Raw genomic sequence first — 16150 nt, forward strand, 5'->3', positions numbered from 1 at the left:
GACACTCACTCAATGATTCAGTTTCTGCCCCTCCGCCATCAGATTTCTGAATGGACAGTGAACACATGAACACCACCTCACTATTTTGTTCTCTTTTCGCACAACGTATTTATTTTAAAAATATTTCTAATTGCAATTTAGAGTCGTGTTTTTAAGCACAAGAGGTTCTGCAGATGCTGGAAATTCAAAGCAACACACATGAAACGCTGGAGGAACTCAGCAGGTCAGGCAGCGTCTATGGAGAGGAATAAGCAGTCATGCTGAGTCCATAACAGCCCAAAATGTCGACTGAACACTCCTCTCCGTAGATGCTGCCTCTGTAATATTTTTTATGTATTGCACTGTACTGTCACTGCAAAACAGATTTTACAACATATATCAGCAATAATAAACCTGATTCTGACCCCAACTCTTCCATCTCACCCACACGTACACATTTACACACATTCTTGTGTACAAGGTTCTGTGTTTCACATATTGGTATAGGTACACACATCTACATACAACTGTCACCTGAATCCGACATGGCCCCAATGTGGAGTGAGAGACACTGAAGCAGGTCAATAGTTCACAGACTTTAATGCAAACAGTGTTAAAGGGAAAAGAAAACAATAGACGCTAGGCTGAACAGGACCGTTAACTGAAACTCTCAAATGGAAAACGAGGCCTACACTGCGGCTGAAAAGAACAACTGAGAATTAAACGAAGACCGCTAGTCTTCGGAGTCAGTTGACTCGACAGTCCAATTTCTGAGGCAAGGCAGAAAGCAAGCAGGTGAAGTGTTGCTGTGTCCAAGTCTCGACAAGTACTACAACGGAATGGATGGAATTAAATACTAACACAGTGAAATAATAATTAGCTGACACGCGCATATTCACAAACACAATTGCCGTATCTACAGCGCTGCCGAATCTGGTTGTGACAACAACATACTCAAACAGACACACACACACACACATACACACACAAACAAACAGACAAACACATACAGACAGACAGAGTCACAAACACACACAGACATAGAAACACAAACACAGACACACATCACGCACAGACACACACACACAGACAAACACATACACACAGAGTCACAAAGACATACACACACACACACACACACACACACACACACACAGAAAGGTATGCACATCCACAGACACTGCAAAAGTAATGGATATAAACAGATCCTGTCACCATCCCACCACATGGGTTTCCTTCAGGTGCTCTGTACCCTCACATATTCAATGGACGCACGGGTGAGCAGGTTCATTAGTCTCCTGGATGAAAGGAACGTCCTTCCATTCTGAGGCTGTGCTCTCTGGTCCTAGACTCCCCCACTATAGGAAACATCCTCTCCACACCCACTCTATCTGTGTCCTCTGGTCCCAGACTCCCCCACTATAGGAAACATCCTCTCCACATCCACTCTATCTGTGCCCTCTGGTCCCAGACTCCCCCACTATAGGAATCATCCTCTCCACACCCACTCTATCTGTGTCCTCTGGTCCCAGACTCCCCCACTATAGGAATCATCCTCTCCACACCCACTCTATCTGTGTCCTCTGGTCCCAGACTCCCCCACTATAGGAATCATCCTCTCCACACCCACTCTATCTGTGTCCTCTGGTCCCAGACTCCCCCACTATAGGAAACATCCTCTCCACACCCACTCTATCTGTGTCCTCTGGTCCCAGACTCCCCCACTATAGGAATCATCCTCTCCACACCCACTCTATCTGTGTCCTCTGGTCCCAGACTCCCCCACTATAGGAATCATCCTCTCCACACCCACTCTATCTGTGTCCTCTGGTCCAAGACTCCCCCACTATAGGAAACATCCTCTCCACACCCACTCTATCTGTGTCCTCTGGTCCCAGACTCCCCCACTAAAGGCAACATCCTCTCCACATCCACTCTATCTGTGTCCTCTGCTCCGAGACTCCCCCACTACAGGAAACATCCTCTCCACATCCACTCTATCTGTGCCCTCTGGTCCTAGACTCCCCAATATAGGAAACATCCTCTCCAGATGCACTCTGTGTCCTCTGGTCCTAGACTCCCCCACTATAGGAAACATCCTTTCCACATCCACTCTATCTGTGCCCTCTGGTCTTAGACTCCCCCACTATAGGAAACATCCTCTCCACATCCACTCTCTCTGTGTCCTCTGGTCCTAGACTCCCCCACTATAGGAAACATCCTCTCCACATCCACTCTATCTGTGTCCTCTGGTCCTAGACTCCCCCTCTATAGGAAATATCCTCTCCACATCCACTCTATCTGTGTCCTCTGGTCCTAGACTCCCCCTCTATAGGAAATATCCTCTCCATGTCTACTCTATCCAGGCCTTTCAATATTTGATAGCTTTCAATGAAACCACCCCCCCCCCCCCCGCCCAATCTCATTCTTCTAAACTCTAATGAGTACAGGCCCAGAGTCATCAAATGATGACCCTGTCATTCCCAGGATCATTCTCATGAACTTCTGGACCCTCTCCAGTGCCAGCAAATCCTTTCTTAGACAAGAGGCCCAAAACTGCTCACAATACTCCAAGTGCGGTTGGAGCAATGCCTTGTAGAGCGTCAGCATTACTACCTTTCTTTTTATATTCTAGTCTTTTCGAAATGAATGCAAACATTGTATTTGCTTTCCTCACCACTGACTCAACCTTCAGGTTAACCTTTAGTGTATCCTGTGCAAGGACTCCCAAGTCCAGTTGCACCTCAGATTTTTAAACTTTTTCATATAACCATAAGACAATTACAGCATGGAACCAGGCCATCTCGACCCTTCTAGTCTGTGCCGAACGCTTACTCTCACTTAGTCCCACCGACCTGCAGTCAGCCCAAAACCCTCCACTCCTTTCCTGTCCATATACCCCTAAACTTTTGCCCCTTATCTCTCAACTCATGTCTTCTTGTTTGAATCTCCCCTACTCTCAATGGAAAAAGCCTATCTACATCAACTCTATCTATCCCCCTCATTATTTTAAATACCTCTATCAAGTCCCCCCTCAACCTTCTACGCTCCAAAGAATAAAGTCCTAACTTGTTCAACCTTTCCCTGTAACTTAGGTGCTGAAACCCAGGTAACATTCTAGTAAATCTCCTCTGTACTCTCTCTATTTTGTTGAATCTTTCCTATAATTCGGTGACCAGAACTGTACACAATAATCCAAATTTGGCCTCACCAATGCTTTGTACAATTTTAACATTACATCCCAACTCCTGTACACAATGTTCTGATTTATAAAGACCAGCATATCAAAAGCTTTCTTCACCACCCTATCCACATGAGATTCTACCTTCAAGGAACTATGCACCATTATTCCTACTGTTCTACTGCATTCCTCAATGCCCTACCATTTACCATGTATGTCCTATTTGGATTATTCCTACCAAAGTGTAGCACTCCACACTTATCAGCATTAAACTCTATCTGCCATCATTCAGCCCACTCTTCTAACTGGCCTAAATCTTTCCGCAAGCTTTGAAAAACTACTTCATTATCCACAACACTACCTATCTTAGTATCATCTGCATACTTACTAATCCAATTTACCACCCTATCATCCAGATCATTAATGTATATGACAAACAACATTGGACCCAGTACAGATCCCTGAGGCACACCACTAGTCACCGGCCTCCAACCTGACAAACAGTTATCCACCACTACTCTCTGGCATCTCCCATCCAGCCACTGTTGAATCCATTTCACTACTTCAATATTAATACCTAATGATTGAACCTTCCTAAATAACCTTCCATGTGGAACCTTATCAAAGGCCTTACTGAAGTCCATATAGACAACATCCACTGCTTTACCCTCGACAACTTTCCTCGTAACCTCTTCAAAAAATTCAATAAGATTTGTCAAACATGACCTTCCACGCACAAATCCATGTTGAGTGTTTCTAATCAGACCCTTTCTACCCAGATAATTATATATACCATCTCTAAGAATACTTTCTATTAATTTACCCACCACTGACATCAAAATTACAGGCCAATAATTGCTAGGTTTACTCTTAGAACCCTTTTTAAACAATGGAACCACATGAGCATTATGCCAATCCTCCAGCACCATCCCTGTTTCTAATGACAATTGAAATATTTCTGTCAGAGCCCCTGCTATTTCTACACTAACTTCCCTCAAGGTCCTAGGGAATATCCAGTTAGGACCCGGAGACTTTTCCACTTTTATATTCTTTAAAAGCTCCAGTACTTCCTCTTCTTTAATCATCATAGTTTCCATAACTTCCCTATTTGTTTCCCTTACCTTACACAATACCGAAGAAAAGAAATTGTTCAAAATCTCTCCCATCTCTTTTGGCTCCACACATAGCTATCCATTCTGATTCCCTAAGGGACCAATTTTATCCCTCACAATCTTTTTGCTATTAATATAACTGTAGAAACCCTTTGGATTTATTTTCACCTTACTTGCCAAAGCAACCTCATATCTTCTTTTAGCTTTTCTAATTTCTTTCTTAAGATTCTTCTTACATTCTTTATATTCCTCGAGCATCTCATTTACTCCATGCTGCCTATATTTATTGTAGATATCTCTCTTTTTCCAAACAAAGTTTCCAATATCCCTTGAAAACCATGGTTCTCTCAAACTTTTAACCTTTCCTTTCAACCTAACAGGAAGATAAAGATTCTGTACCCTCAAAATTTCACCTTTAAATGACCTCTGTTTTTCTATTACATCCTTTCCATAAAACAAATTGTCCCAATCCACTCCTTCTAAATCCTTTCGCATCTCCTCAAAGTTAACCTTTCTCCAATCAAAAATCTCAACCCTGGGTCCAGTCCTATCCTTCTCCATAATTATATTGAAACTAATGGCATTGTGATCACTGGACCCGAAGTGCTCCCCAACACATACCTCCGTCACCTGACCTATCTCATTCCCTAACAGGAGATCCAACACTGCCCCTTCTCTTGTCGGTACCTCTATGTATTGTTGCAAAAAACTATCCTGCTCGATGAATCCTTGACAAGGTTTCTCTCTTTGCCTCCGGCAGTGATCGACAGCCCCAGGGACCTGCGCACAGTCGTCGTGACCGACTCCACTATCAGCCTGCAGTGGGAGAGGTCCGTAGCCCAGGTCGACCTCTACCGCATCAGCTACACCACCCGGAGCGGCCGAGGCGGGGAGCTGACGGTGTCTGGCCAAGATCGCACGGCCACACTGAAAGGGCTGGAGAAAGGCACCAAGTACACCATCTCATTGGTGGGTGAGCAGGGGAAGATGAAGAGTGAGGCCGTGATCACTACTGCAACCACAGGTAAGGGCCGGCTGAAACGGGAATGTCAGTGCTGTGTGCTCTACCCCCCAAAGGAAGCTGTACAAGACGTGAGCCCTGCCCCGTAACTAACTGGGCCAGAGTTTGTATAACTACGGGGAATGGATCACTGCCCAGAAAACTGGGCCCTGCCTGGGTCTCTGAGCTGACTACAGGTGTATCTTTGGGTAAAGTACCTTATTCCTTCAAGATCAGACTGACGGTTTATGGGTAGACTCCAAATTTGAGGAAGGACATTCTTGCTATTGAGGGAGTGCAGCGTAGGTTCACGAGGTTGATTCCCGGGATGGCAGGACTGTCATATGTTGAAAGATTGGAGCGACTGGGCTTGTATACACTGGAATTTAGAGGGATGAGAGGGGATCTGATTGAGGCATATAAGATTATTAAGGGATTGGACATGCTAGAGGCAGGAAAAATGTTCCCAGTTTTGGGGGAGTCCAGAACCAGAGGCCACAGTTTAAGAATAAGGGGTAGGCCATTTAGAACGGAGGTCAGGAGAAACTTTTTCACCCAGAGAGTTGTGGATCAGTGGAATGCTCTGCCTCGGAAGGCAGTGGAGGCCAAGTCTCTGGATGCTTTCAAGAGAGAGTTAGATAGAGCTCTTAAAGATAGTGGGGTCAAGGGATATGGGGAGAGGCAGGACCGTGGTACTGACTGTGTATGATCAGCCACGATCACAGTGAATGGTGGTGCTGGCTCAAAGGGCCAAATGGCCTACTCCTGCACCTATTGTCTATGAAGGAAGTAGTAATTGAAAACTTCTGAGAGAGCAGCGGGTTAATTACAAATTTCATCTTGCAAGTTCAGATTTCAGAACAGCCATGAACTCATGAACACTACTGTACTATTTTTCTCTCTTTTTGGACTATTTATTCACAGTTTTATATATTCTTATTGTAACTTACAGCACCTATAAAAAGTATTCACCACCCTTGGCAGTTTTTATGTTTTATTATTTTACAACATTGAAACAAAGGAGATTTGATTTGGCTTTTCTGATCAACAGAAAAAAAGATGCGTTCATGTCAAAGTGAAAGCAGATCTCGACAAAGTGATCTAAATTAATTACAAATATAAAACACAAAATAATTGATTGCATAAGTATTCACTCCCTGCAAGTCAATATTTAGTAGATGCACCTTTGGTAACAATCACAGCCTGGAGTCTGTGTGGATCGGTCTCTATCAGCTTTGCACATCTTGATACTGAAGATTTTTTTCACCATATAACAATTACAGCACAGAAACAGGCCACCTTGGCCCTTCTACTCAGTGCCAAACGCTTACTCTCACCTAGTCCCACCTACCTGCACTCAGCCCATAACCCTGCATTCCTTTCCTGTCCATATACCTATCCAATTTTACTTTAAATGACAATATCGAACCTGCCTCTACCACTTCTACTGGAAGCTTTTCCCCATTCTTCTTTACAAAACTGCACAAGCTCTGTCAGGTTGTATAGGACTGTGAGTGAACCCCCTTTTAAGTCCGGCCACAAATTCTCAATTGGATTGAGGTCTGGACTCTGACTTGGCCACTCCAGGACATTAACTTTGTTGTTTTTAAGCCATTCCTGTGTAGCTTTGGCTTTATGCTTGGGGTCATTGTCTTGCTGGAAAACAAATCTTCTCCCAAGTCACAGTTCTCTTGCAGACTGTATCAGGTTTTCCTCCAGGATCTCCCTGTATTTTGCTGCATTCATTTTATCCTCTACCATCAAAATCTTCCAGGGCCTGCTGCAGTGAAGCATCCCCACAGCGAGATGCAGCCACCACCCGCTTCACGGTAGCAATGGTGTGTTTTTGATGATGTGTGGTACTTGGCTTACGCAAAACATAGCATTTAGTCTGATGGCCAAAAAGCTCAGTTTTGGTTTCATCAGACCAGAGAACCTTCTTCCAGCTGACTTCAGAGTCTCTCACAGGCTTTTTGGCGAACTCTAGCCGAGATTTCGTGTGGGTTTTTTCCCAACAGTGGCTTTCTCTTTGCCACTCTCCCATAAGGCTGTGACTGGTGAAACACCCGGGCAACAGTTGTTGTATGTGTAGTCTCTCCCATCTCAGCCACTGATAACTCAATCACAAATGAGAGAAAATCTGAAAAAGCTGGAAATCCAAGCACACACACAAAATGCTGGAGGAACTGAGCAGGTCAGGCAGCATCTACAGAAACGAGTGCAGACAGTTAATGTTTCGGGCCAAGACCCTTCAGCAGGACTGGAGGAAAAACAATGAGAAGTCAGAGTGAGAAGGGAGGGGAGGAAGAAACAGAAGGTGATAGGTGAAACTGGGAGGGGGAGGGATGAAGTAAAGAGCTGGGAAGTTCTTGAACTTTCAGCAGTGCCTCCCCCCACCACCTTTTCTATTCCCCATTCCCTTTTCCCTCTCTCACCTTATGTCCCTGCCTGCCCATCACCTCTCTCTGGTGCTCCTTCCCCTTTTTCTTTCATCCATGGCCTTCTGTCTTCTCCAGTTAGATTCCCCCTTGTCCAACTCATTCACCAATTAGCTTCCCAGCTCTTTACTTCACCCCTCCCCCCTTGCAGTTTCACCTCTCACCTTGTGTTTCTTCCTCCTTCGGACTCCTCATTTTTTTCCACAGTCCCGCTGAAGGGTTTTGGCCCAAAATGTCGACTGTACTCTTTTCCATAGACGCTGCCTGGACTGTTGTTCCTCCAGTATTTAGTGTGTGAAACTTGTAATACCTCCCGAGTTGTCATAGGTCTTCTGGCGGCTTCCCTCACCTGTCCACTTCTTGCACGGTGACTCAATTTTTGAGGACGGCCTGCTTGAGGCAGATTTACAGCTGTGCCATGTTCTTATCATTTCTTAATGATTGACTGAACTGTACTCCAAGGGATATTCAGTGACTTGGAAATGTTCTAGTACTCATCTTCTGACATGCTTTTCAATAACCTTTTTGCGGAGTAGCTTGGAGTGTTTGTTTTCATGGCGGTTTTACCAGGACACTGACTCACCAGCAGATACAGGTCAACTGAAACACCTTCACTGCACGCGCTGACCTGCATTTAATCACTTCTGCGCCAGTGATGATTTGGTGTGCAATATTAAATGGGTGAATACTTATGCAAACAATTATTTTGTAACTAATTTAGATCACTTTGTAGATATCTCTTTTCAGTTTGACACGGAAGTGTTTTTTTCTGTTGATCAGTGTCAAAAAAGCCAATTTAAATCCATTGTGATTCAATGTTGTAAAACAATAAAACATGGAAGTTTCCAAGGGAGAGAGAATACTTTCAATAGGCACTATTAATACTTTTATGTATTACACTGTACAGATGCCATAAAGCAACGGTTTTAACGACATTTCTCAGTGATAAAGAACCTAATCCGAGTTCTGAGTTCAGGCGGTGACAGATGAATGAATCATTCCATTTCCTGTCTCTCGGTGTACCCCACTCCGTTCTGTCTCTGTCTGTCCCCCCATTCCAATTCCTGTCTCTCGGTGTACCCCAATCCGTTCTGTCTCTGTCCGTCTCCCCCATTCCATTTCCTGTCTCTCGGTATACCCCACTCTGTTCGGTCTCTGTCTCCCCCATTCCATTTCCTGTCTCTCGGTGTACCCCACTCCGTTCTGTCTCTGTCTGTCTCCCCCCATTCCATTTCCTGTCTCTCGGTGTACCCCACTCCGTTCTGTCTCTGTCTGTCTCCCCCCATTCCATTCCCTGTCTCTCGGTGTACCCTAATCCGTTCTGTCTCTGTCTCCCCCATTCCATTTCCCGTCTCTCGGTGTACCCCACTCCGTTCTGTCTCTGTCTGTCTCACCCATTCCATTTCCTGTCTCTTGGTGTACCCCACTCTGTTCTGTCTCCGTCTGTCTCACCCATTCCATTTCCTGTCTCTCGGTGTACCCCACTCCGTTCTGTCTCTGTCTCCACCATTCCATTTCCTGTCTCTAGATGTACCCCACTCCGTTCTGTCTCTGCCTGTCTCCCCCCATTCCATTTCCTGTCTCTCGGTGTACCCCACTCCGTTCTGTCTCTGCCTGTCTCCCCCCATTCCATTTCCTGTCTCTCGGTGTACCCCACTCCGTTCGGTCTCTGTCTGTCTCCCCCCATTCCATTTCCTGTCTCTCGGTGTACCCCACTCTGTTCTGTCTCTGTCTGTCTCCCCCATTCCAATTCCTGTCTCTCGGTGTACCCCACTCCGTTCGGTCTCTGTCTGTCTCCCCCCATTCCATTTCCTGTCTCTCGGTGTACCCCACTCTGTTCTGTCTCTGTCTGACTCCCCCATTCCATTTCCTGTCTCTCGGTGTACCCCACTCCGTTCTGTCTCTGTCTGTCTTCCCCATTCCATTTCCTGTCTCTCGGTGTACCCCACTCCGTTCTGTCTCTGTCTGTCTCCCCCATACCATTTGTCGTGGTCCTGAGTGTGATATCTGACTGGATTTGTTCCAGTGCACACGTTGCCCTTTTCAGGGAACGCATGGATTAGATGACATCAGTTTGGCTCCTCTGTGCTTGTGTCCATTTCAGAGAGAGTATAACGTGTGCGTGCTGCATGCCAGATGTTTGAGCTTGCACACTGACAGAGTTACAGCTGTGGAAGATAATCTATTTATTTAGAGACAGCTTGTGGGGGACTGGCAGCCCCAGGGAGTGACCAGAAACACTGCAGACATGTATTTTGGGGAAGTTTGATAAGCAAAGAAAATTGCAAGATTATCTGCAGATGCTGCAAATCCAGAGCAACATATCCAAAATGATGAAGGAACTCAGCAGGTCAGGCAGCATTTGTGGAAAAGAATGGACAGTCGACGTTGCACCCTGGGATCCTTCATCAGGACTGGAAAGGAAGATTCCAGAATAAAAATATTGGTGGGGGGTGGGAGAAGGAGGGCAAGATAGGTGAAGCCTGGTGGGTGGGGAATGAAGTAAGAAGCTGGAAGGTGATAAGTGGAAAAGTTGAAGGGTTGGAGAAGGAGGAATCTAACAGGAGAGGAGAGTGGATCATGGGAGAAATGGACCGAGGAGGGGAATAGAGAAAGAGGCGGCGGCAAAATATCCACGATCAACTTTATTCACCATGTGCATCGACATGTGTTCAGAATTTGCTGAGGTGTGTTGGTCGGGGTGTGACATACATCGAAAAACAACATCATTCGATAATTATTGAGAATACAGAATTACGTAAAATGAGTATAGATATGGATGTGCATAAATACACAAATACCATTTACTTACAGTGTAAGCAGCATCATAAAAAGCAGTTTAAAGCGTTTCTAGTGCAGTAATAGATGGAGGGGTGGGGTGGGTGCTGACTAGAATGGTTGATCAGACTAACTCTCTGAGGGAAGACACTTTTAAGATGATGTGAAGCTTTTGTTTTAGTGTCCCTGTAGCGATTTCCAGATCGGAACTCTGGGGAAAGAAAAAAGAATCATAAAGGCTCAGAGAAGGCATGTGAGAAGTCAGACCTCAGCACAAAAAACAGTACGATAAAGAACACAGCAATAATCAAAAATCACAATAAATATGATTACAGGAGGCAGCTTCTCTCTCTTTCCTTCCTCTCTGTCTCCCATCTCTATCTCTCTCTCTCTCTCTCCATCTCTCTCTCCCTCTCCATCTCTCTCTCTCTCCATCTCTCTCTCTCCCTCTCCATCTCTCTCTCCGTCTCCATCTCTCTCTCTCATCTCTCTCTCCATTTCTCTCTCCCTCTCCATCTCTCTCTCCCTCTCCATCTCTCTCTCCATCTCTCTCTCTCTCCATCTCTCTCTGTGTCTCCATCTCTCTCTCCATCTCTCTCTCTCTCCATCTCTCTCTCTCTCTCTCATCTCTCTCTCCACAGAGCAGGAGGTGTACAGGGATCGAAGGATTTGCTTGAAGGGCTTCGTAGTTCCTGCTGCCGTCTGTCGTTTGAACTCTTCATGGAGTTCCTTGAGCTGACAGATCTCCCGAGACGGCAGTGTTAACAGAGGTACTCTCACTGCTGTGAGTGAAATCTCCGATACTCTGTTGTACTTCAGGTGCCATGTAGAGGACATGGCATTAAACTCATTCCTTTAGGCGTCTGATTCCTGCTCGGGAATATGTGGCTCAGGCAATTTCAGGAGCTGTTCCCCATCCTGAGATGACCTTTAAGATGCTGTGGTCCTGGTGAACTTTTGCTCTCAGTGTTACAGGCCAGGGAGCAAAGGTGAAGGAAGGTCAAAGTAAATTTATCGCCGAAGTACATATACATCACCATACGCTACCCTTCGGGCGCCGTGGTAATGAAGTGGTTAGTGCAACACTATTAAAGCTCGGTGCCTTGGACTTCAGAGTTCTCTGTAAGAAGTAAAAACCTGTTGCTCAGGTGCCAAAATTACACAGTGCTGTGTTTGTCAGCGTGGAGCGGTGAGTCAGTGTGTAAATCTGGCAGGAGCAAAGGATGTTGGGAATGGTGATCGTGGTCTTTCCAAACTAGGATTGTTCTTGGCAAGCTTTCCTACAGGAGCGGTTTGCCATTGCCTTCTTCTGGGCAGTGTCTTTACACGACAGGTGGCCCCAGCCATCATTACTACTCCAGAGATTGTCTGCCTGGCGTCAGCGATCGCATAACCAAGACTTGTGATATGCACTGGCTGATCATATGCCCATCATTCACTATCTGCTCCCATGGCTTCTACTGTCCCTGATTGGGAGGCTAGGCTGGTGTTACGTCTTGTCCAAGGGTGACCTGCAGGCTAGCAGAAGGAAGGAGTGCTTTACACCTCCATTGGTAGAGACGCATCTCCACCCTACCACCCAAAAATTTACATTACATTATTTTAAACTGACCTTGAACTTTGATGAGAAGATAAAACGACAGCAGATGTTGGAATCTGGACTGAAGAATGCAATGACGGAAAGACTCAATGAGTCAGGCAGCATCTGTGACCCTGCAACAGGACGGAGAGGGATATGATGCATGCTATTTCCTGCTGAAGGATTTCGGCCCAAAACGTCAACTGTACTCGTTTCCTAGATTCTGAATTGCTCCAGCATTTTGTGTGTGTTGCTCGAATATCCAGCATCTGCAGATTTTCTCGTCTTCTTGCTATTTCCTTTAGTCTGACCAAATTAGCAAGAAATTTGCACCCTTCATTCCAGTGGTGAGTGCTAGAATTGGCTGGTAGTGATAATTTAGTAAATGGGGATTCGGACTCATTGTGTATACAATGTGTATACGGTGACGCGAGAACAACCGAAGATGTGCTGGGGGCAGCCAGTAGATGACACCACATTGTCAGTACCATGTGAGTTGTAGGGAGGCCTAGAGTGTGGACCGTGTCACAGAGAGGAACACACTGACCGTCGTGTCAGAGAGAGGTGTCACACTGACCGTTGTGTCAGAGAGAGGTGTCACACTGACCGTTGTGTCACAGAGAGGAACACACTGACCGTCGTGTCAGAGAGAGGTGTCACACTGACCGTTGTGTCAGAGAGAGGTGTCACACTGACCGTTGTGTCAGAGAGAGGTGTCACACTGACCGTTGTGTCACAGAGAGGAACACACTGACCGTCGTGTCAGAGAGAGGTGTCACACTGACCGTTGTGTCAGAGAGAGGAACACACTGACCGTCGTGTCAGAGAGAGGTGTCACACTGACCGTTGTGTCACAGAGAGGAACACACTGACCATCGTGTCAGAGAGAGGTGTCACACTGACCGTTGTGTCACAGAGAGGAACACACTGACCGTCGTGTCAAAGAGAGGTGTCACACTGACCGTTGTGTCACAGAGAGGAACACACTGACTATCGTGTCAGAGAGAGGTGTCACACTGACCGTTGTGTCACAGAGAGGAACACACTGACCGTCGTGTCAAAGAGAGGTGTCACACTGACCGTTGTGTCACAGAGGGGAACAGACTGACCGTCGTGTCGGAGAGAGGAGTCACACTGACCGTTGTGTCACAGAGAGGAACACACTGACTGTCGTGTCAGAGAGAGGAGTCACACTGAACGTTGTGTCACAGAGGAACACACTGACCCGTCGTGTCAGAGAGAGGTGTCACACTGACCGTTGTGTCACAGAGAGGAACACACTGACTATCGTGTCAGAGAGAGGTGTCACACTGACCGTTGTGTCACAGAGAGGAACACACTGACTGTCGTGTCAGAGAGAGGAGTCACACTGAACGTTGTGTCACAGAGGAACACACTGACCCGTCGTGTCAGAGAGAGGTGTCACACTGACCGTTGTGTCACAGAGAGGAACACACTGACTATCGTGTCAGAGAGAGGTGTCACACTGACCGTTGTGTCACAGAGAGGAACACACTGACCATCGTGTCAGAGAGAAGTGTCACACTGACCGTTGTGTCACAGAGAGGAACACACTGACCGTCGTGTCAGAGAGAGGTGTCACACTGACCGTTGTGTCACTGAGAGGAACACACTGACTATCGTGTCAGAGAGAGGTGTCACACTGACCGTTGTGTCACAGAGAGGAACACACTGACTATCGTGTCAGAGAGAGGTGTCACACTGACCGTTGTGTCACAGAGAGGAACACACTGACTATCGTGTCAGAGAGAGGTGTCACACTGACCGTTGTGTCACAGAGAGTGTCAGGAATGTTCTTGTTTTGCAATAGCAGTATGTGAAATACATAAAAATATTTATATGTTACAATAAGAAATGTGTAAAAATATAAATTTGTTCAAAAGAGACAATGTAGTTTTCATGGTTCATTTTCCATTCAGAAACCTGAAGGTGGAGTTTAAGAAGCTGTTCCTGAAACGCAGAGTGTGGGTGCCTCCTTCCTGATGATAGCAATGAGAAAAGGACTTCTGCTGGTTGAGGGGGTTAGGCATCACTTTTTGAAGATGTCCTCAATGGTGCGGAGGCTAGTGGCCCTGATGGAACTGGCTGAGTTTACGACCCTCTGCAGCTTATTTCCGTCTTTCGCAGTGGAGCCACCATGGAGTTGAAGTTCAAGTTCAGTCTATGTCATTCCATCGTCCCCATGTTTCCCGCCAAACCAAACAGGGCCAAGGTGCATGATACAGTACAGATAACATGAAAAGTATCACCATAATTAAATTAACAAACAATAAGGTGCATTCAGGACGCAAGTTAAAAAGTAAGCAGTATAACACTGATGAGCCCTGGGTGTTGGCAGGGAGTTCGGTGGTCTTACGGCCGGGGGGAAGAAGCTGTTTCCCAGCCTAACAGTTCTTGTCCTAATGCCACGGTGCCTCCTGCCTGATAGTACAGAGTAAAGGAGATTGTTGGACAGATCGGAGGGATCATTGACAGTGCTGAGGGCCCTGTGTATGCAGCGCTCCTGATGAAAGTTTTTAGGTGGATCAAGGAGAGACCCTGATGATCCTTTCAGTCGTCCTCACAATCCTCTGTATGGACTCACGGTTATATGCCTTTGAATCCCTGTAACAGACGGTGATGTTGTTGGGACTTGCGTCCATATCCCATTGCTCGTGGGTTCTGGTGAGCTTCCGGCTTGAAACACTACCTTCTGGGTGTGGGTGTTGTGGTTGGGGATGCTTTGGTAAATCCCTATGGGTTGTGTCATCCTTGGCCCACTCCCTCACCCTGCTGGCTGGCGGGAATTGTTCCAGGAAGTGTTCATCTCTCTCTCTCTCTCTCTCTTTCTCCTTTCAGGTGTTTTTGCTCAATCCCAAGGTCCTGGCTTCTCCCTCTCCCTGTGTTTTTTCCCATCCAGGAGTTTGTTCGAGAAACGTCGCAGCCGTCCGTGAGGGGAACCGGAAAACTCCAGGACCCCTCGTTCTCCTTTCCCCATCTTTCCCTTTCGTTTTCACAGGGAACGTCCTGGGAGCTTGGGTAACCTGTCACGTCTCCCAACCCCTCATCTCTCCTCTGCAGCTACGATCTCTCTGCTCAGGGAAGAGTCGTGTGGTTCTAAATTGGCAGCACCTTGGCTGAAACATGAAGTCCCAGAATGTTATGAATCAATGTTGAGTGTCAATCCTCGGAAGAAAATCCATGGGAGGGGTCATGTACAACATAGAGCAGGAAGAGACCCCACACACCGACAACACCACACCAACCACCGTGGCCAGCTGAACAAATCCCTTCAGCCAACACTACGTCCATTTTTCTCACGTTTGTGTGCCTATGTAAACATCTCTTAAATACCCCAAGTGCACCTGCCTCTACCATCACCCCAGGCAGTGTTTCCCAGGCACCTATCACTCTCCGTGTAAATAAAATTGCCCCTCACACCTCCTTCGAACTTGCCCCTCCGCCTTCAATGTATGCCCTCAGGCACATGAGAAACAGATACTGTCCGATACTCTCCGGTTACAGTAGTAACCATATAACAATTACAGCACGTAAACAGGCCATCTCGGCCCTTCTAGTCCGTGCTGACGCTTACACTCACCTAGTCCCACTGGCCCGCACTCAGCCCTTAACCCTCCATTCCTTTCCTGTCCATATACCTATCCAATCTTACTTTAAATGACAACATCAAACCTGCCTCTACCACTTCCCGTAGGGGCGAGCTGCAGCAGAAGGGAGTGACGTACTCTCTCAATGTCACTGTATCAGGCTCACTGAGTGTGTTCAGAACTTGGTGTTATATAGAACAGGACAGTCCTTCGGCCCACAATGTTGTGCTGGCCTTTGAACCTACTCCAAGATCAATCTTACCCTTCCCACCCACCTAGTCCGCCATTTTTCTTTCATCGTGTGCCTATCCCTTTACCACCACCCCGGCAGGATATTCCACACACCCACACAGTCTCTCGGTGAAATAAAAGCCTCCCCCGACATCCCCCTCATGCTTTCCTCCAGTTACCTTAAATTATGCCCCATCTTAGCTATTTTCGCCCTGGAAAACAATCTCTGACTGTCCACTCTGTC

General features: G+C 46.5%; 1 protein-coding gene across 1 annotated transcript in view; it reads left to right on the plus strand.

Annotated features, from left to right (window-relative positions):
• The window catches only part of LOC132394859 (tenascin-X-like), a 168568-nt gene that overhangs the window by 11026 nt on the left and 141392 nt on the right, over window positions 1–16150 (plus strand). The window contains exon 6 of the mRNA XM_059971266.1: window positions 5033–5296. Coding sequence (XP_059827249.1) covers window positions 5033–5296 — 264 coding nt within the window. The remainder of the gene's footprint in view (window positions 1–5032; window positions 5297–16150) is intronic.

This window comes from Hypanus sabinus, chromosome 5 (assembly GCF_030144855.1).
Source record: "Hypanus sabinus isolate sHypSab1 chromosome 5, sHypSab1.hap1, whole genome shotgun sequence".
Classification (NCBI taxonomy): Eukaryota; Metazoa; Chordata; class Chondrichthyes; order Myliobatiformes; family Dasyatidae; genus Hypanus; species Hypanus sabinus.